At 46.7% G+C, this 26265-nt stretch overlaps 2 protein-coding genes across 2 annotated transcripts in view; one reads left to right on the plus strand and one right to left on the minus strand.

Moving 5' to 3' along the window:
• The window catches only part of LOC137341934 (glutathione hydrolase 1 proenzyme-like), a 325363-nt gene that overhangs the window by 28887 nt on the left and 270211 nt on the right, over window positions 1–26265 (plus strand). The window lies entirely within an intron of this gene.
• LOC137341935 (leucine-rich repeat-containing protein 75B-like) overlaps window positions 1–26265 on the minus strand; it is a 126640-nt gene that overhangs the window by 22449 nt on the left and 77926 nt on the right. Inside the window, exon 3 of the mRNA XM_068005453.1 lies at window positions 18173–18285. Coding sequence (XP_067861554.1) covers window positions 18173–18285 — 113 coding nt within the window. The remainder of the gene's footprint in view (window positions 1–18172; window positions 18286–26265) is intronic.

Raw genomic sequence — 26265 nt, forward strand, 5'->3', positions numbered from 1 at the left:
TTATGCGCTCAAGTGTTTGGAGTAGGACTTGAACCATTAACTTTCTGACTCAGAGGACAGAGTGCTACCCACTGAACCACAGCTGACACTCTCTGAATCAGCTCCCAGACGGGGCTGAAGTTGTGGCTCTCATTGCATTCAATAGAACTGCTCCAAGGCTCTCCTTGGCCAGCTGTGTTCAGGAAAACCAGGCCGACATTCGGTCTAGCCAAAGGGTCCTTAAAGGGAATGCCTCAGGTTGCCACCAAAAAGTGCTGTAAGCTTCAGGGCTATGGACCGGGTGCTGGAAGGTGGGATTAGAATGGGCACCTGGTTGTTCTTCGAGCCGGCGCGGACACAATGGGCCAAATGGCGCCCTTCTGTGCTGTATCTTTTCTATGGTTCTATGGTTCTATTAAAAAATATTTACCTGAATGTGGAGCCAGGAGTTGCAGGATTGCTTCTCCCAACTCCACGGCAGTCCCACAGACTGTTGTCGGCCCCTGATCGCCCTCCTCCTGATCGCCTCTCACCGATCATCCACCTCCCTATCGCCTTCCTTCCCAATCGCCCTCCCTATCGCCTTCCTTTCCGGTTGCCCCCTCCCTATCGCATCCCCTTCCCCTTTAAGGACTTACTTGAGGGCTTCTGCAGCTAATTCCAAGCCTCTCCACCAGCGAGCCCCCTGGGGAGGCCCAGCAGGTGTCTGCGGCTCGCCTGTCTCATGTAAATGAGGGCCGAGGCCCAATGTAGGGCGAGCCTCGGGTCCACTTGTTCAGGTGCTGGGATTGTTCCCTTCACCCAGTTTGAGCAGGCCGGCATGAACCAATTTTTCAGCCATTAACTGTTAGCAAGAATTTGTACCTACAAATTGTGGCTTATCTTTGAGGCGCTGCAGGATGATCCCACTGTGTGTATTTGTAAGTAGGAGTGTATTACTTTCTTGTGAGTCTCTGATAAATAGTTACTTTGGATTTTTATTGCATCTATGTTATGTGTGTACATGTATGTTATGTTGTATATACACTTGTGTGCACATATGTATGTGTATGCACGCATTTACGCATGTATTTACACTTATGTGGGTGTGTGTGCGATGTTGGCTGCCCAGAAGGGAAAAGCTAATTAGTGCCATTGAGAGGCGAATAATACATTGACAGCTCGTGCTGAGTTAGTGGGAGATACATCTCTTCATCAAGACCCAGCGGGAGACTGACTGCATCGTAACCAAAGTGGTTACTTTGATGTAGAAGCACACCTACAAACCTGACACTGCTGAGGGCTCTTGTCACATCAATAGATCAAAGAAAAGGGAGTCATGGAAATTATGGGCCCGGTGTTAGCTGTGTGAACATAAGGCCAAAACCTGAATTGGATCCCAAGGAGTTACACATGCCCAATCTTATTTACCAGCTATCTGTAAACATAAGAACATAAGAAATAGGAGCAGGAGTAGACCGTACAGTCCCTCGAGCCTGCTCCGCCATTCAATCAGATTGTGGCTGGTCTTCAACCTCAACTCCACTTTCCTGCCGATCCCCATATCCCTCGATTCCCTTAGAGTCCAAAAATCTATCGATCTCAGTCTTGAATATAATCAACGGCTGGGCATCCACAGCCCTCTGGGGTAGAGAATTCCAAAGATTCACAACCCTCTGAGTGAAGAAATTCCTCCTCATCTCAGTCCTAAATGTCCGACCACTTATTCTGAGACCATGCCCCCTAGTTCTAGACTCTCCAGCCAGGGGAAACAACCTCTCAGCATCTACCCTGTCAAGCCCGCTAAGAATTTTATACATTTCAATGAAATCACCTCTCATTCTTCTAAATTCCAGAGAATATAGGCCTATTTTACTCAATCCCTCCTCATAGGACAACCATCTCATCCCAGGAATCAATCTGTTGCACCCCCTCTAAGTCAAGTAAATCGGGCGTTAAATTGGGCCGTGTTGCGCCCGTTGTTTCGGTGCTACACGGCCTCTCCGACATCCAAGATAGCGTCTTGGATGCGCACGCACGTTTCCTGCGTGATGTAAGCCAGACGCCATCTTGGTATAGGAGTTAGTGCAGGCACAGATAATGAACGCTGGAACCATGTAAAGTAGGGAGAAAATGGCTTCAATCAGAGTGCTACGCTGATTTAAAGTGATAGACACCATTTTGTGATTTAACGCTCAACTCAACGCACAGTCTTAACCCCGACCATCTGAACGTGTCTTCGAGTGCCTGAAGCACCCTCACCAGCGCTATTTAAAGGGACCATGTAGGATTTACAGGTTAGTGGCTGGATTATTGCTTCTGGCTGCCGAGACATTTGTAACTGATTTTGGAGGTCTCCTAGACTTCAATACTAGGACGTGGGGACATAGCCCAACATTTAGAGCCAGGTCGTGCAGGAGTGAAGTTAGGAAATGCTTCTACGTGCAAAGGGTGGGAGACGTTTGGAACGCTCTTCTGCAGACAGCAGTTGATGCTAGCTCACTTGTGAATGTTAAATCTACGATTGATAGATTTCTGTGAACCAAGGGTATTAAGGGATATGGGGCTAAGGCGGGTATATGGAGTTAGGTCACAGGTCCACCATGATCTCATTGAATGGTGGAAAAGGCTCGAGAGACTAAATGCCACGGCCACTTGCTGCCTCTTGATATGCGCCACCTTCTCCTGCAAGAAAGTGGGACGTGTGCCTGGGTGATGTGCCTGTCATGGTTGAATAGCTGCCAGTGTGTGTGGCCTGTGAGTTGTGGGTGGGCGGCTTGAAACAGTGGTAATGTGTAAGGGTGAGAGGAAGCATTGGATTGGAAGAGTTGAGTACTGATGGAAAGAGTTTATTGGTATGTGGGTGATGGGGGTGTAGTCCGTGGTGCAGTTGGTAGGAGACGCCACTTGACAGTTGACCTCACTCACCTTGACCACTCATGTCAAAACATTGAACTTCTTCCTGCACTGCATCCATGTTCATGATGCTGTGCGCCCGGCATTGACTTCGTCCCCCGCTGCCTCACACTGCCTTCTGGATATATGTCTGGAGGGCCTCTTGCCCCCCACTGCGGATACAGGATGTCCCTCCTTCTGTCCACCTCTTGCACCAAGGCCTCTAGTGCATCAGCAGAGAACCTTGGTGTACGCACTCTCACAGGCCTGGTACCAACTCAGATCGGCAGATTGGTGAGGTCTGCCGTGCAGATTGGAAGATGTGGGATTTAGTAGTGCGCAACTTCTATTCAATGTTTTAACATAACTCATCAGTGTGTAAACATAGGGATGGGATCTGCATCTGTGTTTTACGTGTGCAATGTCTGATCTCTGTTCAGACTCCATGCAGACAGTAGACTGTTATTTTCAGCAAATAACAGGTACAAGCTACCTTTAAGAGATTTCTAAGAAACATCCTCCCTTTAAGAGATTGCACTCTCTCTGGTGGTGGAAAGTGTGAATTGCATTGATTCCATGTGCAAGGCCTGGAATAGAACGCTGATTGCAGTTAAGTGCTCCCTTGGGTCCAAACTTAATCTCCCCCCACAGCCCATTTACACTCCACCCTATCACGGACTCTCCCCACCCATTTAATCTCCCCCCATGTACACTCCACCCTATCACGGACTCTCCCCACCCATTTAATCTCCCCCCATGTACACTCTACCCTATCACGGACTCTCCCCACCCATTTAATCTCCCCCCATGTACACTCTACCCTATCACGGACTCTCCCCACCCATTTAATCTCCCCCCATGTACACTCTACCCTATCACGGACTCTCCCCACCCATTTAATCTCTGAGGGAAAGTCCTGCATCAGTACTCTGATCTCTAATGAAACAAAACTCGAGAACTTTCATCCACCCTCATATCTCCATTATTAAACCTGGCCTGAGATGCTCTCCCCCCAGCTCAAAGTAGACAGGGACTTTGTGGAGCATTTGATCATCACAGTGTAACAACCAATACCATTACCAATCGGACCAATGGTTTCCATAGCTCCTGTTTGAAGGAGTTATCTGACTCAGTTTATGCTGCAGTTGCTACGAGTCAAGTCCACATATTCACTACTGTCCCAGCTTGTGTATTTGATAGATTTATCACTACAACGCTGCCAGAGCTTCCTGCTTCGACACTGTACCACACACTAGCTGTTTGGTAGAGATATGAGTCACATTGCCACTATCGGCCTGAAAGGAGCAAGGTCTCTACAAATGAACAGTACAGCTTGTTTCAATATGTTGTTATGGAGCTGAAATTGCACAATGAACTTGATCTCTCCATGTTAGATAACCCTATCAGTATGAACAGGAATAGCCCAATAAAGATGAATATTTCAATATTCTCAACAAATATTCATTCCATTAAGAAATAAAAACTCCCGTGGCTAACTAAAGAAGTTAAGGAGAGTATTAGAGTGAAAGAAGAGGCCTATAATGTTGCCAAGAAGTGGAATAAACCTGGGGATTGGGAGAGTTTTAGAAACCAACAAACGACCACCAAAAAATTGATAAAAAGGGAGAAAATAGAATATAAAAGTAAACTCGCAAGAAATATAAAAACAGATTGTAAGAGCTTCTACAGGTATGTAAAAAGGAAGAGAGTAGCAAAAGTAAACGTTGGTCCCTTAGAAGCGGAGACAGGAGAAATAATAATGGGGAAAAGGAAATGGTAGATGCATTAAACAAATATTTTGTATCTGTCTTCACAGTAGAAGACACAAAAGGCATCTCAGAAATAGTGGGGAACCAAGGGGCTAATGAGAGTGAGGAACTAAAAACAATTAATATCATTTATCTAGCAGGGTAGATGTAGTATATTTGGATTTTCAAAAGGCATTCGATAAGGTGCCACATAAAAGGTTGTTACACAAGGTAAGGGCTCATGGGTTTGGGGGTAACAAATTAGCGTGGATAGAGGACTGGTTAACGGACAGAAAACAGAGTGTAGGGATAAACGGGTCATTCTCAGGTTGGCAGGCCGTAACTAGTGGGGTACCGCAAGGATCGGTGCTTGGGCCTCAGCTATTCACAATCTATATTAATGACTTAGATGAGGGGACTGAGTGTAATTTATCCAAGTTTGCTGACGATACAAAGCTAGGTGGGAAAGTAAGCTGTGAGGAGGACAAAGGCCCCGATATTACCAGGGAGGCGGGATGGCAGTGTGGGTAACTCGCCCAGTGAAATCGGTCCGTTCCCCACGCGATCGCGGGTAAATTGAAGGCACTTAACGTGGCTTCTGGGTTTCCCATCGTCAACCTGCGCAGCGGGCGGACTGCGCATCCACATCACAGGCTATCAGCTGGAGGAGCCCTATTTAAAGGGGCAGTCCTCCAATGCTGCTCCTTCAGCAAAGAACCAAAATTATAGAATGGAGCAGCCCAGGGGAAAGGCTGCTCCCAGATTTACTGATGCCTCACTCCAGGTCCTACTGGATGGGGTGAGGAGGAGGAGGGATATTTTCTACCCGGCGGACGGGAGGAAGTGGCCTGTCTCTGCCACCAAGAGGGCCTGGCTCGAGGTGGCAGAGGAGGTCACCAGCAGCAGCAACATCTCCCACACCTGGATCCAGTGCAGGAAGTGCTTCAATGACCTAACCAGGTCAGCCAAAGTGAGTACACTTACTCATTCTCCTACACTCCATCTTCCACATCACCGCCCCCACCCCACAACTCATTCTGCACTGCCAACACTATTCTATCACATCATTCCTTATACCCACCCAAAGCTCATCCTCAACTTACCTGCACTTACTCACCACTTCCTCACCTCCCCAGTACTCATCCCACCACTACCACTCTCCCCAATCCTCATCCAATGTCTTGGCTCTGTCTCATACTCACCCTCTGATGCATCTCTTTCACGGTCAGCCTCACCCAAACCAATGCATTCATTGGTTGGCCACGTCACCATCGCTCACTCACGCCTCTCTACTTTCTCCCATAGGAGAAGAGAGCCCAGAATGCACGGGAGAGGGCGAGGACCGGAGGGGGGCCGCAACATCAGGTCGTCCTCACAGACGCGGAGCAGGAGGCTCTGGAACTGAGCCACACCCTCGAGTGCCTGTCCATTGGGGACGCTGAGACTGCCACCCGACAAACGGCTGGTGACAGAACTTTAACATTCAGCACTCACAATAGCAATTGATGTTAACATGCCTTGGCATCTTCAGCACCTCAACATCTGTCATCATGCTTAATATTGCCTTCTGTTCTCTTACAGGGCCTTCAGTGACCGCTGTGATGGTGGAGGGCAATTCCTTAGAGGACCTGCTGGCCTCTGAGGGGGCACCTTCACATCTGAGCGAGCCATCCACCAGCGCAGATACACAGACCTCGGTGGGTCCCCGTCCTCAATTAGTTGGGGTCGCACATGGTGAGTCACCACACACATGTGAGCACGAGCAGACACTGGTGGCAGGGGCAGCTGTGGAGAGTCCGTATCGGTGGGAGCACTCTTCTCCAGGCTCTGCTCAGCTGGACACAGATGCTGAACCCTGGGGGCCATCCATGAAAAGGAGAATGATCGAGGGGCAGCAGCACATTTGCGAGGTGCTAGAACAGGTGCCACGCACACTCTCCACAATCGCGCAGAGGATGGAGGAATCCAACTCCTGCATGAGTGGAATGGTGACACAGGTAAGGGAGGGCATCTCTGAGATACTGTCACAGGGACGTGAGGGCATCTCTGAGATAGTGTCACAGGGACGTGAGGGCATCTCTGAGATACTGTCACAGGGACGTGAGGGCATCTCTGAGATACTGTCACAGGGACGTGAGGGCATCTCTGAGATAGTGTCGCGGGTATGTGCGGGAATGTCTGCGATGGAGGGAAGGCTAGCCTCCATGGAGCTTCAAGCACGGCTCACCAATGAGTCTATTGAGGCCCTGACAACGGTTCTTTGGACTCAGGGTGAGCAACATTCTGCCACCTTAAACAGGCAGGCAGATACTCTGTCACTGGCCTTACAAGGCTTCACACATGTCCTCCAAACGCGTCCAGCAGAGTGGTAGGAGTGGTGTGGGCCTGGCCCAGGGGAGGGATGATGGCGAAAGGGGACATGGAAGTAGGGACGCCACTCAAAGCGCCCCCACCTCTCACCCATTGCCCCCCTCTCAACCAGTACCCGCAATGCTGCCTCCTCTCCAGGTGGCCGAGTCTGCCCCTGCACAGGGTGCAGGTGGAGGGGCCCTCAAGGGCACTGAAACCCAGAGGGCGTAGGCCCAAAGCATCTAATCGGTCAGGGCATGAACAAGAGCAACCTGCCACTACCTCTACTGCAGCCACAGGGGATGCACCACGTAGAAGTAGTCGGAAGCTTAAGGCGAAGGTTTTGTGAGCACAAAGGGGATGCACAAGAGTGTTTGACGGTTTGTCATGTTTTTTATTTAGATTTGATTTTTGTTAATGGCACATGAAATATTATTATTGTCACCACTACTGCCACGTCTTGGCCATTCTTGAATGGCTTGTGTAATAAGGGCCTTTCATGAAGTTCACCATGAACACCCAAACTTGATGCCCTCTTAATCAATCTCTTGGTCCTTTTTTGCTGAATTCTAAACTGCTCCCAATCCTCAGGTGTGCTACTTTTTCTGGCTACTTCATATGACTCCTCTTTGGCTCTAACACTATCCTTAATTTCTTTTGTTAGCCATGGTTGGGCCGCTTTTCCTTTTATGTTTTTGTGCCAGAAAGGAATGTATAACTGTTGCAATTTATGCATTTGTTCCTTAAATGTTAGCCATTGCCTATCCACCGTCATGCCTTTTAATGAAGCTTCCCAATCTATCATAGCCAACTCACTCCTCATACCTTCGTAGTTTCCTTTGTTTAGATTTAGGACCCTAGTTTCGGATTGGACTAGTTCACTTTCCATCTTAATGAAGAATTCTATCATGTTATGGTCATTCTTCCCTAAGGGACCCTGCACAACAATCCTATCATTATAACCAGGTGTAACTCTATAAGCACAAACAGGTGTAAGCCCAGCATTAAAATCAGGTGTAGCTCCACCACTACAAACAGGTGCAACCGTATCAGTACAAATATAGCCCCATCATTATGTGCAGGTGTAACACTATAATTACAAACTCTTGTAACCCTCTCAGTACAAACAGATGTAAACCTACCATTACAAACAGGTGTAAACATATCATTACACACAGTACAACGAGGTGTAATACTACCATTGCAAACAGGTGTAACCCTATCTGTACAGAGGTGCAACCCTATCATTACAAAGACGTGCAACCCTAAAAGTACTAACAAGTGTAACCCTATCATGACAAACAGGTGTAACCCTATCATTACAAACACATGTAACACTATCATTACATACAGGAGTAACCTTCTCATTACAAACAGGTGTATCCCTTTCAGTACAAACAGGTGTAACACTTGCATTTCAAACAGATGTAAAACTATTATTACAAACAGGGCTAACCATATCATGACCAACAGGTGTAACCCCATCATTACAAACAGATCTAAACCTATCATTCCACCACGTGTAACCCTGTTAGTACAAATGTATGTAACCATATCATTACAAGCAGGTGTACACCTATGATATAAAACAGGGGTAACCATATCATTAAAAATAGGTGTAAAGCTATCATTACAAACAGGTGTAAAACCTTCATGAAAAACAGGTGTACCCATATCACTACAAATAGATGTTACCATATCATTACAAACAAATGTAAACCCATCATGAAAAGCAGGGGTAACAATATCACTACAAACAGGTTCAACCCTATCACTACAAAGGGGTGTAACCCTATCATTACAAACATGTGTAACTCTATCATGACAAACAGGTATAATCTTATCATTACAAACAGATGTAAACCTATCAGCACAAAAAAGTGTGACCATATCATTACAAGCAGGTGTACACCTATCATGAAAAACAGCGTTAACCATATCATAAAAATAGGTGTAATCCTCTCATTACAAACAGGTGTAACCCTATAAGCACAAACAAGTGTAAGCCCATCATAACAAGCAGGTATAACCCTCTCATTGCAAACAGGTGTAACCCTATCAGTAGAAACACGTGTAATGCTATAATTACAAACAGGTGTAACCCCATCATTACAAAGAGGTGCAACTCTATCAGTACAAATCGAAGTAACCCCATTATTATGAGCAATTGTAACCCTATCATTACAAACTCTTGTAACCCTCTCAGTACAAACAGATGTACCCCTATCAGTGCAAATGGATGCAACCCTATCATTACAAAGAGGTGAAACCCTATCATTAGAGTTAGGAGTAACCTTCTCATTACAAACAGGTGTAACCCTATCAGTGCAAACAGGTGTAACCCTTTCATTACAAACAGGTGTAAAGCTATTGTTACAAACAGACATAACCCTATCATTTAAAACAGGTGCAAACCTATCATGAGGCACACGTGTTACCATATCATTACAAGTAGGTGTGCACTTTTCATGCAAAACAGGGGTAACCATATCATTAAAAATAGGTGTAAAGCTATCATCACAAATAGGTGTGTTCCTATCATTATCAACAGGTGCAGTGCTATCATTACAAGCAGGTGCATCCCTATTAGTACAAACAACTGTAAACCTATCATTACAAACATGAGTAACCCTATCAGCACAACTGGGTGCAACCCTATCATTACAAGCAGGTGTAACCCTATCATTATAACAGGTGTAACCCCATCAGTACAAACATATGTAACACTAACTTTACAAACGGGTGTAACTCTATCATTATGAGCATGTGTAACCCTATCAGTAGATACAGGTGTAATATTATTATTACAAACAGGTGTAACACTATTATTACGAAGAGGTGTAACCCTATCATTACACACAGGTGTAACACTATCATTACACACAGGTGTGACCCTATCATTACACACAGATGTAACCTTATCATTACAAGCAGGTGTAACCCTATCAGTACAAACAGGTATAACCCTATCATTACAAACAGGTGTAACCCTATCTTTACACACATGTGAAGCCCTATTATTAGAAACAGGTGTAGCCCTATCAGTATAAACATGTCTAACTGCGTCATGACAAACACGTGTAAACCCTCATGAAAAACAGGTGTAACCCTATCATTACAAACTGGTGTAGCCCTATCAGGACAACCAGGTATAACCATATCATTACAAGCAGGTGTAACCCTATTAGTATAAACAGATGTAACACTATCACTACAAACAGGTGTAACTCTACCATTACGAGCATGTGTAACCCTATCAGTACATACAGGGGTAATCATATTATTGCACATAGATGCAACCTTATCATTCCAATGACGTGCAAGCCTATCATTATGAGCAGGTGTAACCCTATCAGTAAAAACATGTGTAACCCTATCAGTACAAACAGGCATAACCATATCGCGACAAATAGGAGCAACCATATCAATACAAATAGGTGTAAGACTTTAATTGCAAACTGGTGTCACACTCGGTACAAATAGGTATAACCCTATCGTTACAAACAGGTGTAACTCTATCAGTATGAACAGGTATAACCCTATCAGTACAAACAGGTCCACTACTATCATCATAAGCAGGTGTAACTATATCATTACAATGACGTGTAAGCCTATCATCACAAGCATGTGTAACTATATCATTACAAACAGATTTAAACCTACCATTACAAACAGGTGTCACCCTGTCATTACAAACAGGTGTAACCCTATCATTACAAACACATGTAACCTTATCATTACAAACAGATGTAACCCTATTGTTACAAAAAGATGAAACCCTATCAGTACAAACAGGTGTAAACTTATCATTAAGAACAGGTATAACCCTTTCATTACAAACAGGTGTAACCTTATCATTACAAACGTGTGTAACCCTATCATAATTTAATAGGACAAAGTCAGCATGGCTTTATGAAGGGGAAGTCATGTCTGACAAATTTGCTTGAGTTCTTTGAGGACATAACGTACAGGGTGGATAAAGGGGAACCAGTGGACGTGGTGTATTTAGACTTCCAGAAGGCATTCGACAAGGTGCCACATAAAAGATTATTGCTCAAGATAAAGAATCACTGGATTGGGGGTAATATTCTGGCATGGGTGGAGGATTGGTTATCTAACAGGAAGCAGAGAGTTGGGATAAATGTTGGCTTTTATTGCTAGGGGGATAGAATATAACAACAGGGAGGTATTGCTGCAGTTATATAAGGTATTGGTGAGACCGCACCTGGAATACTGCATACAGTTTTGGTGTCCATACTTAAGAAAAGACATACTTGCTCTCGAGGCAGTACAAAGAAGGTTCACTCGGCTAATCCCGGGGATGAGGGGGTGGACATATGAGGAGAGGTTGAGTAGATTGGGACTCTACTCATTGGAGTTCAGAAGAATGAGAGGCGATCTTATTGAAACATATAAGATTGTGAAGGGGCTTGATCGGGTGGATGCGGTAAGGATGTTCCCAAGGATGGGTGAAACTAGAACTAGGGGGCATAATCTTAGAATAAGGGGCTGCTCTTTCAAAACTGAGATGAGGAGAAACTTCTTCACTCAGAGGGTGGTAGGTCTGTGGAATTTGCTGCCCCAGGAAGCTGTGGAAGCTACATCATTAAATAAATTTAAAACAGAAATAGACAGTTTCCTAGAAGTAAAGGGAATTAGGGGTTACGGGGAGCGGGCAGGAAATTGGACATGAAGCTGAGTTCGGATCGGTCAATGCCCTGTGGGTGGCGGAGAGGGCCCAGGGGCTGAGTGGCCGGGTCCTGCTCCTACGTCTTGTGTTCTTTAGATTTGAGGTTAGGATCAGATCAGCCATGATCTTATTGAATAGCGGAGCAGGCTCAAGGGGCCGATTGGCCTACTCCTGCTCCTATTTCTTATGTTCTTATTACACACAGGTGTAACCCTATCATTACACACATGTGAAGACCTATCATTAGAAACAGGTGTAACCCTATCATTATAAAAAGGTGTAAGCTGATGTACAAGCAGATGTAACCCTAAACATGTGTAACCACATCATGACGAACAGGTGTAAACCCTTCATGAAAAACAGGCATACCCATATCACTACAAATAGGTGTAACCATATCATTATAAACAAGTGTAAACCCATCATGAAAAACAGGGGTAACCATATCATTACAAACTGGTGTAACCATACCATTACAAACAGGTGTAACCCTATCATTACCTACAGGTGAAATCCTAATATTACAGATGTAACACTATCATTACAAACAGATGTAACACTATCATTACATACAGGTGTAACCCTATCATTACAAACAGGTATATCCTTATCATCACAAACAGATGTAAACCTATCATTACAAACAGGTGTAACACTATCATTACAAACAGATATAAGCCAGTCAGTATCAGCAAGTGTAATCATATCATTTCAAGCAGGTGTACATGTATCATGCAAAACAGGAGTTACCATATCATTAAAATAGGTTTAAATCTATCATTACAAACAGGTGTATTCCTATCATTACAAACTGGTGCAATCCTATCATTACAAACAGGTGTAATGCTATCCTAACAAACTGGTGTAACTGTATCATTACAAACAGGAGTAACCCTATCAGTACAATCAAGTGTAACCATATCATTAGAAGCCAGTGTAACCCTATCATTACAAACAGGTGTAACCCTATCAGTACAAATAGGTGTAATCCTATTGTTACAAACAGGTATAACCATATCATTACAAACAGGTGTAACCCTTTCAGTACAAAGCCTCTCCTCTACTTTCAACAATCAGGAGGGACAGGTTCTCTGATCTCACTCTGAATATCAAGAACATTTTCTAACTGAAATTCCCACACCTTGTGTATTGAGTTTAGATAAAATCTTTGTACACTCTGGGTGAATAGGAGAGGACAGCAATACGATTACAATCCTTTCTGACTCTCAACAACATTCTTGTGAGGTTTCCTATTGATCAGTACTACAAAGACTATTCCCCACACACCAGGTACAACAAAAACCAGGAATCCCTTCTTTATAAACAGGCTCACAGTTTCTGTACACACACAGTGCACAGAGGGAATCTCTCTCCCTTGTGGTCACAAACCGATAAACTCCAGTTATTCACTATGGCGACAGTGGCTTTACGAGCTGGACTGGCGGGAGACCGTGATCTGAACCAATGGGATTGCCCATGCAGCTGCCCGTGCTCACTGCTATTCATGAAAACTCTAAAAACCACAATGTGTGTCTTTGTCTCTTTAATCACTCTGCTGGTCCGTACATTTACCATGTACCCAACACACTCACATACTTTCAAGCTAAGTGATGATGATTTTTGTTTTTACACCTTTCAACTCCAGAATCAGCACTGGCTTCAAATATCAGTAGATTCAAATTTCCCACACTCTGGGCAGCAGCTCTCCCAGCCATCAATCTCACTCCCCCCACACACGGGAGACTGAATGTGTTGTAGGAGGATGAGTGGGAGACTGAGTCTGTGGGAAGGGGAGTGGGAGACTGGGATTATGGGAAGGGGAGTGGGAGACTGAGTCTGTGGGAAGGGGAGTGGGAGACTGGGATTATGGGAAGGGGAGTGGGAGACTGAGTCTGTGGGAAGGGGAGTGGGAGACTGGGATTATGGGAAGGGGAGTGGGAGACTGAGTCTGTGGGAAGGGGAGTGGGAGACTGGGATTATGGGAAGGGGAGTGGGAGACTGAGTCTGTGGGAAGGGGAGTGGGAGACTGGGATTATGGGAAGGGGAGTGGGAGACTGACTCTGTGGGAAGGGGAGTGGGAGACTGGGATTGTGGGAAGGGGAGTGGGAGACTGGGATTGTGGGAAGGGGAGTGGGAGACTGAGTCTGTGGGAAGGGGAGTGGGAGACTGGGATTATGGGAAGGGGAGTGGGAGACTGAGTCTGTGGGAAGGGGAGTGGGAGACTGGGATTGTGGGAAGGGGAGTGGGAGACTGAGTCTGTGGGAAGGGGAGTGGGAGACTGGGATTGTGGGAAGGGGAGTGGGAGAATGAGTCTGTGAGAAGGGGAGTGGGAGACTGGGATTGTGGGAAGGGGAGTGGGAGAATGAGTCTGTGAGAAGGGGAGTGGGAGACTGGGATTGTGGGAAGGGGAGTGGGAGACTGAGTCTGTGGGAAGGGGAGTGGGAGACTGGGATTATGGGAAGGGGAGTGGGAGACTGAGTCTGTGGGAAGGGGAGTGGGAGACTGGGATTGTGGGAAGGGGAGTGGGAGACTGAGTCTGTGGGAAGGGGAGTGGGAGACTGGGATTGTGGGAAGGGGAGTGGGAGACTGAGTCTGTGGGAAGGGGAGTGGGAGACTGGGATTATGGGAAGGGGAGTGGGAGACTGAGTCTGTGGGAAGGGGAGTGGGAGACTGGGATTGTGGGAAGGGGAGTGGGAGACTGAGTCTGTGGGAAGGGGAGTGGGAGACTGGGATTGTGGGAAGGGGAGTGGGAGAATGAGTCTGTGAGAAGGGGAGTGGGAGACTGGGATTGTGGGAAGGGGAGTGGGAGAATGAGTCTGTGAGAAGGGGAGTGGGAGACTGGGATTGTGGGAAGGGGAGTGGGAGACTGAGTCTGTGGGAAGGGGAGTGGGAGACTGGGATTGTGGGAAGGGGAGTGGGAGACTGAGTCTGTGAGAAGGGGAGTGAGAGACTGAGTCTGTTGGAAGGGGAGTGGGAGACTGAGTCTGTGGGAAGGGGAGTGGGAGACTGAGTCTGTGAGAAGGGGAGTGAGAGACTGAGTCTGTTGGAAGGGGAGTGGGAGACTGAGTCTGTGGGAAGGGGAGTGGGAGACTGGGATTGTGGGAAGGGGAGTGGGAGACTGGGATTGTGGGAAGGGGAGTGGGAGACTGAGTCTGTGGGAAGGGGAGTGGGAGACTGGGATTGTGGGAAGGGGAGTGGGAGACTGAGTCTGTGGGAAGGAGAGTGGGAGACTGAGATTGTGGGAAGGGGAGTGGGAGACTGGGATTGTGGGAAGGGGAGTGGGAGAATGTGTCTGTGAGAAGGGGAGTGGGAGACTGAGTCTGTGGGAAGGGGAGTGGGAGACTGGGATTGAGGGAAGGAGAGTGGGAGACTGCGTCTGTGAGAAGGGGAGTTGGAGACTGGGATTGTGGGAAGGGGAGTGGGAGACTGACTCTGTGGGAAGGGGAGTGGGAGACTGAGTCTGTGGGAAGGGGAGTGGGAGACTGGGATTGTGGGAAGGGGAGTGGGAGACTGAGTCTGTGAGAAGGGGAGTGGGAGACTGGGATTGTGGGAAGGGGAGTGGGAGACTGGGATTGTGGGAAGGGGAGTGGGAGACTGAGTCTGTGAGAAGGGGAGTGGGAGACTGAGTCTGTGAGAAGGGGAGTGAGAGACTGAGTCTGTGAGAAGGGGAGTGAGAGACTGAGTCTGTGGGAAGGGGAGTGGGAGACTGGGATTGTGGGAAGGGGAGTGGGAGACTGAGTCTGTGGGAAGGGGAGTGGGAGACTGGGATTGTGGGAAGGGGAGTGGGAGACTGAGTCTGTGGGAAGGGGAGTGGGAGACTAGGATTGTGGGAAGGGGAGTGGGAGACTGGGATTGTGGGAAGGGGAGTGGGAGACTGAGTCTGTGGGAAGGGGAGTGGGAGACTGGGATTGTGGGAAGGGGAGTGGGAGAGTGAGTCTGTGGGAAGGGGAGTGGGAGACTGGGATTGTGGGAAGGGGAGTGGGAGACTGAGTCTGTGGGAAGGGGAGTGGGAGACTGGGATTGTGGGAAGGGGAGTGGGAGACTGAGTCTGTGGGAAGGGGAGTGGGAGACTGGGATTGTGGGAAGGGGAGTGGGAGACTGGGATTGTGGCAGTGCCAACTCGTAAAATTATCCCTTTTTTTAGACTGTACTTGCGATATCTGTGCTGGACTCACTGGAGGAAAAATTCAATCGGGGCTGTTTTTGGATGCGGTAACGTGATGCGCTAATACCCCGCGCCCAATGGCCCCTGTGCAGGTAGAACACAAGTTTGGACCCAAGGGAGCACTTACCTGCAATCAGCGTTCCTTTCCAGGCCTTGCACATGGAATCAATGCAATTCACACCTTCCACCACCAGAGGGAGCGCAATCTCTTAAAGGGAGGATGTGTCTTAGAAATCTCTTAAAGGTAGCTGGTACCTGTTATTTGCTGAAAATAACAGTCTAATGTCTGCATGGAGTCTGAATGGAGATCAGACATTGCACACATAAAACACAGATGCAGATCCCATCCCTATGTTTACACACTGATGAGTTTTGTTAAAGCATTGAATAAAGGTTGCACACTATTAAATCCCACATCCTCCAATCTGCACGCCAGACCTCACCAATCTGCTGATCTGAGTTGGTACCAGGCCTGTGAGAGTGCGTGCACCAAGGTTCTCTGCTGATGCACTAGAGGCCTCGGTGCAAGAGGTGGACAGAAGGAGGGACATCCTATATCCGCAGGGGGAGGGGGGCAAGAGGCCCTCCAGACATATACTCAAAAGGCAGTGTGAGGCAGCGGGGGACGAAGTCAATGCCGGGCGCACAGCATCATGAACATGGATACAGTGCAGGAAGAAGTTCAATGCTTTGATATGAGTGGTCAAGGTGAGTGAGGTCAACTGTCAAGTGGCGTCTCCTACCAACTGCACCACGGACTACACCCCCCATCACCCACATACCAATAAACTCTTTCCATCGGGACTCAACTCTTCCAACCAGATGCTTCTTCTCACCCTTACACATTACCACTGTTTCAAGCCGCCCACCCACAACTCACAGGCCACACACACTGGCAGCTATTCAACCATGATAGGCACATCACCCAGACGCACATCCTGCTTTCTTGCAGGAGAAAGTGGCACATATCAAGAGGCAGCAAGTGGCCGTGGTATTTAGCCCCTCGTGCCTGTTCCGCCATTCAGTGTCGACCTGTGACCTAACTCCATATACCTGTCTAAGCCCCATATCCCTTAATACCCTTGGTTCACAGAAATCTATCAGTCTCAGATTTAACATTCACAAGTGAGCTAGCATCAACTGCCGTCTGCAGAAGAGCGTTCCAAACTTCTCCCACCCTTTGCATGTAGAAGCATTTCCTAACTTCACTCCTGCACGACCTGGCTCTAAATGTTGGGCTATGTCCCCACGTCCTAGTATTGAAGTCTAGGAGACCTCCAAAAACAGTTACGAATGTCTCTGCAGCCAGAAGCAATAATCCAGCCACTAACATGTAAATTCTGCACGGTCCCTTTAAATAGGGCTGGTGGGGGGACTTCCAGGCACTCGAAGACACGTTCAGATGGTCGGGGTTAAGACTGTGTGTTGAGTTGAGCGTTAAGTCCCAAAATGGTGGCTATCACTTTAAATCAGCGTAGCACTCTGATTGAAGCCTTTTTCTTCCTACTTTACATGGTTCCAGCATTCATTATCTGTGCCTGCACTAACTCCTATACCAAGATGGCGCCTGGCGCACGTCACGCTGGAAACGTGCATGCGCATCCAAGACGCCATCTTGGATGTCGGAGAGGCCGTGCAGCGCCGAAACAATGGGTGCTACCCGGCCCAATTTAGCGCCCACTCTCTCTTCAACTCACTGTACATTCTGACCAAACTCACCACATCTGGACTGGGTCTGACTCTCCCTTCAGCTCCCAGTCCTAGTGCTCCTGCTATAGGGTGATTAATATACAGTTGTCCATATTGATACTACCTGCCATGCAGTGGGTGGGGTGTGTGCTTGGTCACAGAATTGTACAGAGAGGCACTAAGTTTGCATCTTATCCACCAGTGAATACAATATCAACAGATCAGTGAAACATGGTCATTACAGATTTCACCGGCATCTTCGCCCTGATTCCACAGCTCTATTACCCTTTGTGTGAAGAGTTGCCCCATGCCTCCCCTTCTTACTCCTAACGTCCTCGTTCTGAACTTGCCTCCCCCGGGGTTTATACGCTTCACCACAGGGAATGATTTAATTGAGTCTGTTTTGTCAATTGCTCTCGTGATCCTCGACACTTCAAACAAACCCGACTTCCTTAAGCTTTCCCCATAACTTAATTTCCTGATATCAGGGATTATATTCATCTGATTGCCTCTCAGGGCAGTAATATTCTGCCTGTGATTAAAATCTACTTCCTTATTTTGACCCTGCAGAACCCTTCCCAATGGCTCGACAGATAGCGGCTGCAGCCTGTGAGGAGGAGAGGGAGTGAGTGCCACTGCCTCGAACACGAGCATCTTTCAGTGTCCGCTGGTACTTACCAGGCTTGTGACTTCCTCCTGGGCATGGTCTGTCTGTGCCACTTGGAGTGTGGGGTCAGGTGATAGATGAGCTGTCGGCAAAGCTTTTCGGTAGACTTGAGAGGCTCCAGCTCCTAAGACAAACAAACTTCGGTTACACCTTGAACCAAGCCTACCCAGTGTGCAGTCCGGCCCACCTACAGAGAACCATGCCCCTTTATACAAAGATAAGCACACATGAGGGACACATTGCACACATTGCCTCCACTGTTTAATATTACCTGTGAACTTGACCAACTTTCTTTATGTTTCTTTGTGTTTCTGAATCCAGGTCATTTATGTATTTGTGCGGATCGGAAACAATAACAGCCCCAGCACTGGTCTCTGGGACACCCACTCCTTACATCTCCACAGCCCAACATCACACCCCTAGCTAGTAATCTCTCTCTCATGATATTCCATATCCATGTCCAAGTTTTACCCTAGGTAGCCATCGCGTAAGTTTATGTAACAGCCTTTCATGTGGAACTTAACGAAAGCTTTCTGGAAGTCATTTCCTCAACAAAGTTAAGAAGGTTGGTTTGGCAGGTACTGCCTCTTCTGAATTGATATTGTGCCACTTCCTAGGTTATTTTCATGTGGCTATTCCTCAACTATTGATCAAGCCCGTTATTTTGCCAGTTAGGGGTTGTCTTATGGACTTTCTTAAAAAGAAAGTAATTTCAGTCCTGCCAACTCTCTACATTCAGTGCGAACCAGTAATTCCTGTCATTTCTCTTCCATCTCTCGCTGAAGAGCAAAAAAAAAAGGGAATATTATGGAGGCGGACGTGCCCCAGCATTGATAGCAATAGAGAAAGCTACTCGTTAAAACTGCTGGGCCAATATAATTAATAGAGGCCTTTGACCAGAGATTAATGAGAATGAGACCAGGAATTACAGGTTATAGAAAGGCACAAAAATTGGAGCTTTTTCACTGGAGCAGAGAATTGACGTAATAGGACCTCAATTTGCATAAATGTATGAGGCCCCCAACTGACTCAGGCCTGAAAAATCGCAATGGGTCAGCGACAGACCTGCTCCATGTTAACCCCACCCCCCTCCCCAGCCCAGTTTCTGCCGGGAAGGGGGGAGTAAAAATTTCCCCAACATAATTATGAACAGATAGAATGGAAGACTTTTAATAGTTTAGAGAGGTTTTAAATTGCCGGTTTATTATAATTACAGTAATAAATCCACAGCCCAGCAGTATTATTGCTGTAATATTGAATCATTCTTCAACATGACCATGTGTGAGTTATAATCACAATAATAAACAGCTGCCCAGGGAGTTGAGACTTGGCTGGTGCTACAAGTGCAGCAGGATGAAGGTTTCTTGTCGAGTAAACGTTTGACACTGTCCTGGTGACAGGGGGCAGGTCCTCTCTGTGCGATGGACATAGTGAAATTGCAAACAAACTTCTGATTTTGCTCCACCTGTGTCGCAGCCCCAATCATGGAGGACCACCCGTTACAGCACCCGTGGGTCACTTGCCCATCTCAGTGACATCTCTGAATGAGGCCAATCTGTGCCAAGCTGATGACAGTTTTGTGTTGTGGGCCCCTTATCCAGTGAGCCCAAACCAGCAGACCCAGGAGACTTTCACCAGTTATTCTGGGCTGGATTTGAATTCCGGTCCCAGAAGTCTAACCCATTGTGTCACTAAGGCCCCAATATTGGTCCAAAATATCCTGGAGACTCATGTAATGGCGCATTTACTGTGCAAAAGTCCCAGGAAATTATGACTTACACCGTTATTTACTCCACGACATTATTTCCTGGGATTTTTCCTCACTCCACCCTTATGTTGAAAGCACATTTAAGGTCATTATCATCGCCCCGACCCTTAGTAAAATCATTAGCAATCGGAAACTTCCTGAAGGATCGCTTGTTATTCCCGCTGCGGACAGAGCACTGCAGGAAGAAGAAGCAATGATATCCCCTAATGGTATACATTATATTATAGATATGTGATGAGACAGGCCATCTGGAGCACCATTCCCCAGTAAGAGGGTCGGGCCACCTCTCACAGGACTAGCTGCTACAGTGACTGCTGGTTTGAGGAAGTGGGGAGGTGATGAGGCAGGGTCCAAGATCCCCACAACCTCCTGCTCCATCCCCCTCACTCAGGGACAGTGCACAATATGGCCAATTCACACACACATACATACATACACACACATACACAAATACACATGCACATACATACTTACATATGCACACGCAGACACATACACACGCCCACATAAACACGCACATACACTTACACACATACATACACAGACACATACATACATACACATGCACACACATACATACACACGGACACATACATACACACATTCATACACACATATGCACACATGCACATACATACACACACACACACCTACATACAAACACATACATACACATATGCACACACATGCACACATACATTCTCACACATACATACACATGCACACACACATGCATACACACACACACATGCACACATACACACACATACATACACACGTCCACATACAAAGACATGCACACATATGCACACACACACACATACATACACATACACATGCATAAACTGCACACACACATATACATACGCACACACATACAAGCACACATACACAAACACATACATACACATGCACACATGGAATCATAGAATCATAAACTGATACAGCACAAAAGGAGGCCATTCAGTCTATTGTGCCTGTGCCGGCTCTTTGAAAGAGCTATCCAATTAACCCCACTCCTGGCTCTTTCCCCATAGCCCTGCAAATGTTTCCACTTCAAGTATTTATCCAATTCCCTTTTGAAAGTTACTATTAAATCTGCTTCCACCGCACTTTCAGGCAGTGCATTCCAGATCATCACAACTCTCTGCATAAACATTTTTTTTGCTCATTTCACCTCTGGTTCTTTTGCCAATCACTTTAAATCTGTGTCCTCTGGTTACTGACCCTTCTGCCACTGGAAACAGTTTCTCCTTATTTACTCTATCCAAACCCTTCCTGATTTTAAACACCTCTATCAAATCTCCCCTTAACCTTCACTGTTCTAAGGAGAACAATCCCAGCTTCTCCAGTCTCTCCACATAACTGAAGACCCCCATCCTTGGTACCATTCTAGTAAATCTCCTCTGCACCCTCTCTAAGGCCTTGACATCCTCCCTGAAGTGTGGTGCCCAGAATTGGACACTATACTCCAGCTGGGGCCTAACCAGTGTTTTATAAAGGTTTAGCATAACTTCCTTGCTTTTGTACTCTTGGCCTCTATTTATAAAGCCCAGGATCCCATATGCCTTTTTAACAACCTTCTTAACTTGTCCTGCCGCCTTCAAAGACTTGTAGACCCCCAAGTCTCTCTGTTGCTGCACCCCCTTTAAAATTGTACCCTTTAGTTTATATTGGCCCTCCTCATTCTTCCCACCAAAATGAATCACTTCACACTTCTCTGCGTTAAATTTCATCTGCCCATTTCACCAGTCTGTCTATGTTCTCCTGAAGTCTGTTACTATCCTCCACATTGTTTACTACGTTTCCGAGTTTAGTGTCATCTGCAAACTTTGAAACTATACCCTGTATACCCAAGTCCAGGTCATTAATATATATCAACAAGAGCAGTGGTCCTAATACTGATCCCTGGGGAACACCACTGTATACTTCCCTCCAGTCTGAAAAACAACTACTCTCTGCTTTCTGTCCCTTGGCCAATTTTGTATCCATGCTGCCACTGCCCCTTTAATCCCATGGACTTTAATTTTGCTAACAAGTCTATTCTGTGGTACTTCATCAAATGCCTTTTGAAAGTCCATATATTTTTTTTATTCATTCATAGGATGTGGGCAAGGCCAGCATTTATTGCCCATCCCTAATTGCCCTTGAGAAGGTGGTGGTGAGCCGCCTTTTTGAACTGCTGCAGTCCGTGTGGTGAAAGTTCTCCCACAGGGCTGTTAGGTAGGGAGTTCCAGGGTTTTGACCCAGCAACGATGAAGGAACGACGATATATTTCCAAGTTGGGATGGTGTGTGACTTGGAGGGGAACGTGCAGGTGGTGTTGTTCCCATGTGCCTGCTGCCCTTGTACTTCTAGGTGGTAGAGATCGCGGGTTTAGGAGGTGCTGTCGAAGAAGCCTTGGCGAGTTGTTGCAGTGCATCCTGTGGATGGTACATACTGCAGCCATGGTGATGGTGAAGAGAGTGAATTTTTAGGGTGGTGGATGGGGTGCCACTCAAGCTGGCTGCCTTGTCCTGGATCCCATATACACAACATCAACTGCACTACCCTCATCAACCCTCTCCATTACTTCATCAAAGAACTCAATCAAGTTAGTCAAACATGATTTGCTGGCTTTCATTTATTAGCCCATAGTTTTCCAAGTTCCAATTAATTTTGTTCTGAATTATTGTCTCTAAAAGTTTCCCCACCACCGATGTTAGGCTGACTGGCCTGTAGTTGCTGGGTTTATCATTCAACCCTTTTTTGAACAGGGGTGTAGCATTTGCAATCCTCCAGTCTTTCATGCCTGGTACATACATACATGCATACACACACATACATACACACACATACACACACATGCATACACACGCACACACATACATACACATACATATGCACACACATACATACACACGCACACATAGGAACATAGGAACGTAGGAGTAGGCCATTCAGTCCCTCGAGCCTGTTCCGCCATTCAATGAAATCATGGCTGATCTGTATCCTAACTCCATTAACCCGCCTATGCTCCATATCCCTTAATACCCTTGGCTAACAAAAATCTATTGATCTCAGCTTTAAAATTATTAATTGAGCTAGCATCTACTGCTTTTCTGCTTATTGTGGGAGAGAATGTCACACTTCTACCCCCTCTGTGTGAAGAAGTGTTTTCTAACTTCTCTCCTGAGTGGCTTGGCTCTGATTTTAAGGTTATGTCCCCTAGTCCTAGACTCTCCAACCAGCGGAAAAAGTTTCTCTCTAACTACCCTATCAATTCCTTTCAAAATCATAAACCTCTATCAAATCACCTCTTAACCTTCTATATTCCAGGGAATCCAAGCCTAGTTTATGTAATTAAACCTCATAATTTCACCCTTGGAGCCCTGGTAACATTCTGGTGAATCTGCGCTGCCCTCCTTCCAAGGACAATATATCCTTTCTAAGCGGCGATGCCCAGAACTGTACACAATACTCCAGGTGTGGTCTAACCACCATAACCAGAGCAAAACTTCCTCCCCTTTATATTCCAGTCCTCTAGTTATAAAGGCTAACATTGCATTATCCTTTTTGATTACTTTTTGCACCTGACTACTACATTTTAATGATCTGTGGACGGACCCCTAAATCTCCTTGAACCTCCACTGTTTCGAGCTTTTAACCATTTAAAAAACTCAGATCGATCCTTTTTTGATCCAAAATGGAGTGCCTCACACTTACCTGCGTTGAAATCCATCTGCCATAGGTTTGCCCACTCACTTAATCTATCAATGTCTCTTCATAATTTTATGCTTCTGTCTGCAGTACTTACTCTGCCACCAATCTTTGTGTCATCAGCAAACTTGGATATATGGCTCTCTATTGTGTTACCTAAGTCATTATAAATACAATTTTACAACACCAAGTTATAGTCCAACAAATTTATTTTTAATTCCACAAGCTTTCGGAGGCTTCCTCCTTCGTCAGGTGAACGGTATGGAAATGACATTTTCGAATCCTTCGCATTTTAAAATCACAGAACAATGCCTGGTGATTACTGCCCATTGCCAAGGCAATCACAGTGAGCAGACAGAAAGGTGTCACCTAAAAAGGCCACCGAATATACAAACCCCCCCAAAAAAAAGAGAGAGAGAGAGAAGGAAGACAGTCAATGACCCGTTATATTAAAAACAGATAACATTTGTTCGCTGGTGGGGTTACGTGTAGTGTGACATGAACCCAAGATCCCGGTTGAGGCCGTTCTCATGGGTGCGGAACTTGGCTATCAATTTCTGCTCGACGATTTTGCGTTGTCGTGTGTCTCGAAGGCCGCCTTGGAGTATGCTTATCCGAAGGTCGGTGGCTGAATGTCCATGACTGCTGAAGTGTTCCCCGACAGGGAGAGAACCCTCCTGTTTGGCGATTGTTGCGCGGTGTCCGTTCATCCGTTGTCGCAGCGTCTGCATGGTCTCGCCAATGTACCATGCTCTGGGGCATCCTTTCCTGCAACGTATGAGGTAGACAACGTTGGCCGAGTCACAGGAGTATGAACCATGTACCTGGTGGGTGGTGTCCTCTCGTGTGATGGTGGTATCTGTGTCGATGATCTGGCATGTCTTGCAGAGGTTACCATGGCAGGGTTGTGTGGTGTCGTGGACGCTGTTCTCCTGAAGGCTGGGTAATTTGCTGCGAACGATGGTTTGTTTGAGGTTGAGTGGCTGTTTAAAGGCGAGTAGTGGAGGTGTGGGGATGGCCATAGCGAGGTGTTCGTCATCAATGATGACATGTTGAAGGCTGCGGAGAACATGGCGTAGTTTCTCCGCTCCGGGGAAGTACTGGACGACGAAGGGTACTCTGTTGGTTGCGTCCCGTGTTAGTCTTCTGAGGAGGTCTACGCGATTTTTCGCTGTGGCCCGTCGGAACTGTCGATCGATGAGTCGAGCATCATATCCCATTCTTACTAGGGCGTCTTTCAGCGTCTGTAGGTGTCCATCGCGTTCCTCCTCGTCTGAGCAGACCCTGTGTATTCGCAGGGCCTGTCCATAGGGGATGGCCTCTTTGACGTGGTTAGGGTGGAAGCTGGAAAAGTGGAGCATCGTGAGGTTGTCCGTGGTCTTGCGGTAGAGTGAGGTGCTGAGGTGCCCGTCTTTGATGGAGATTCGTGTGTCCAAGAAAGAAACTGATTCTGAGGAGTAGACCATGGACTTTCGTCGTCCAGTACTTCCCCGGAGCGGAGAAACTACGCCATGTTCTCCGCAGCCTTCCCATCCCCACACCTCCACTACTCGCCTTTAAACACCCACCCAACCTCAAACAAACCATCGTTCGCAGCAAATTACCCAGCCTTCAGGAGAACAGCGTCCACGACACCACACAACCCTGCCACGGTAACCTCTGCAAGACATGCCAGATCATCGACACAGATACCACCATCACACGAGAGGACACCACCCACCAGGTACATGGTTCATACTCCTGTGACTCGGCCAACGTTGTCTACCTCATACGTTGCAGGAAAGGATGCCCCAGAGCATGGTACATTGGCGAGACCATGCAGACGCTGCGACAACGGATGAACGGACACCGCACAACAATCGCCAAACAGGAGGGCTCTCTCCCTGTCGGGGAACACTTCAGCAGTCATGGACATTCAGCCACCGACCTTCGGATAAGCATACTCCAAGGCGGCCTTCGAGACACACGACAACGCAAAATCGTCGAGCAGAAATTGATAGCCAAGTTCCGCACCCATGAGGACGGCCTCAACCGGGATCTTGGGTTCATGTCACACTACACGTAACCCCACCAGCGAACAAATGTTATCTGTTTTTAATATAACGGGTCATTGACTGTCTTCCTTCTCTCTCTCTCTCTTTTTTTTGGGGGGTTTGTATATTCGGTGGCCTTTTTAGGTGACACCTTTCTGTCTGCTCACTGTGATTGCCTTGGCAATGGGCAGTAATCACCAGGCATTGTCCTGTGATTTTAAAATGCGAAGGATTCGAAAATGTCATTTCCATACCGTTCACCTGACGAAGGAGGAAGCCTCTGAAAGCTTGTGGAATTTAAAATAAATTTGTTGGACTATAACTTGGTGTTGTAAAATTGTTTACAATTGTCAACCCCAGTCCATCACCGGCATCTCCACATTATAAATACAGACACTTGTGGGACATCACTAGTCACTTCCTTCCAATTCGAGTACATGCCCATTATCCTTATGCGCTCTGACTTCTACCGCCTAACCAATCTCCTAACCAGGTCAATTCCATAAGCTTTAATTTTAGCTAACAGTCTCCTTTGTGAAACCTTATCGAACGCCTTCTGGAAGTCCATATAAACTACATCCATAGGCATTCCCCTGTCTACTAC

Source organism: Heptranchias perlo, chromosome 25, assembly GCF_035084215.1.
Source record: "Heptranchias perlo isolate sHepPer1 chromosome 25, sHepPer1.hap1, whole genome shotgun sequence".
Lineage (NCBI taxonomy): Eukaryota > Metazoa > Chordata > Chondrichthyes > Hexanchiformes > Hexanchidae > Heptranchias > Heptranchias perlo.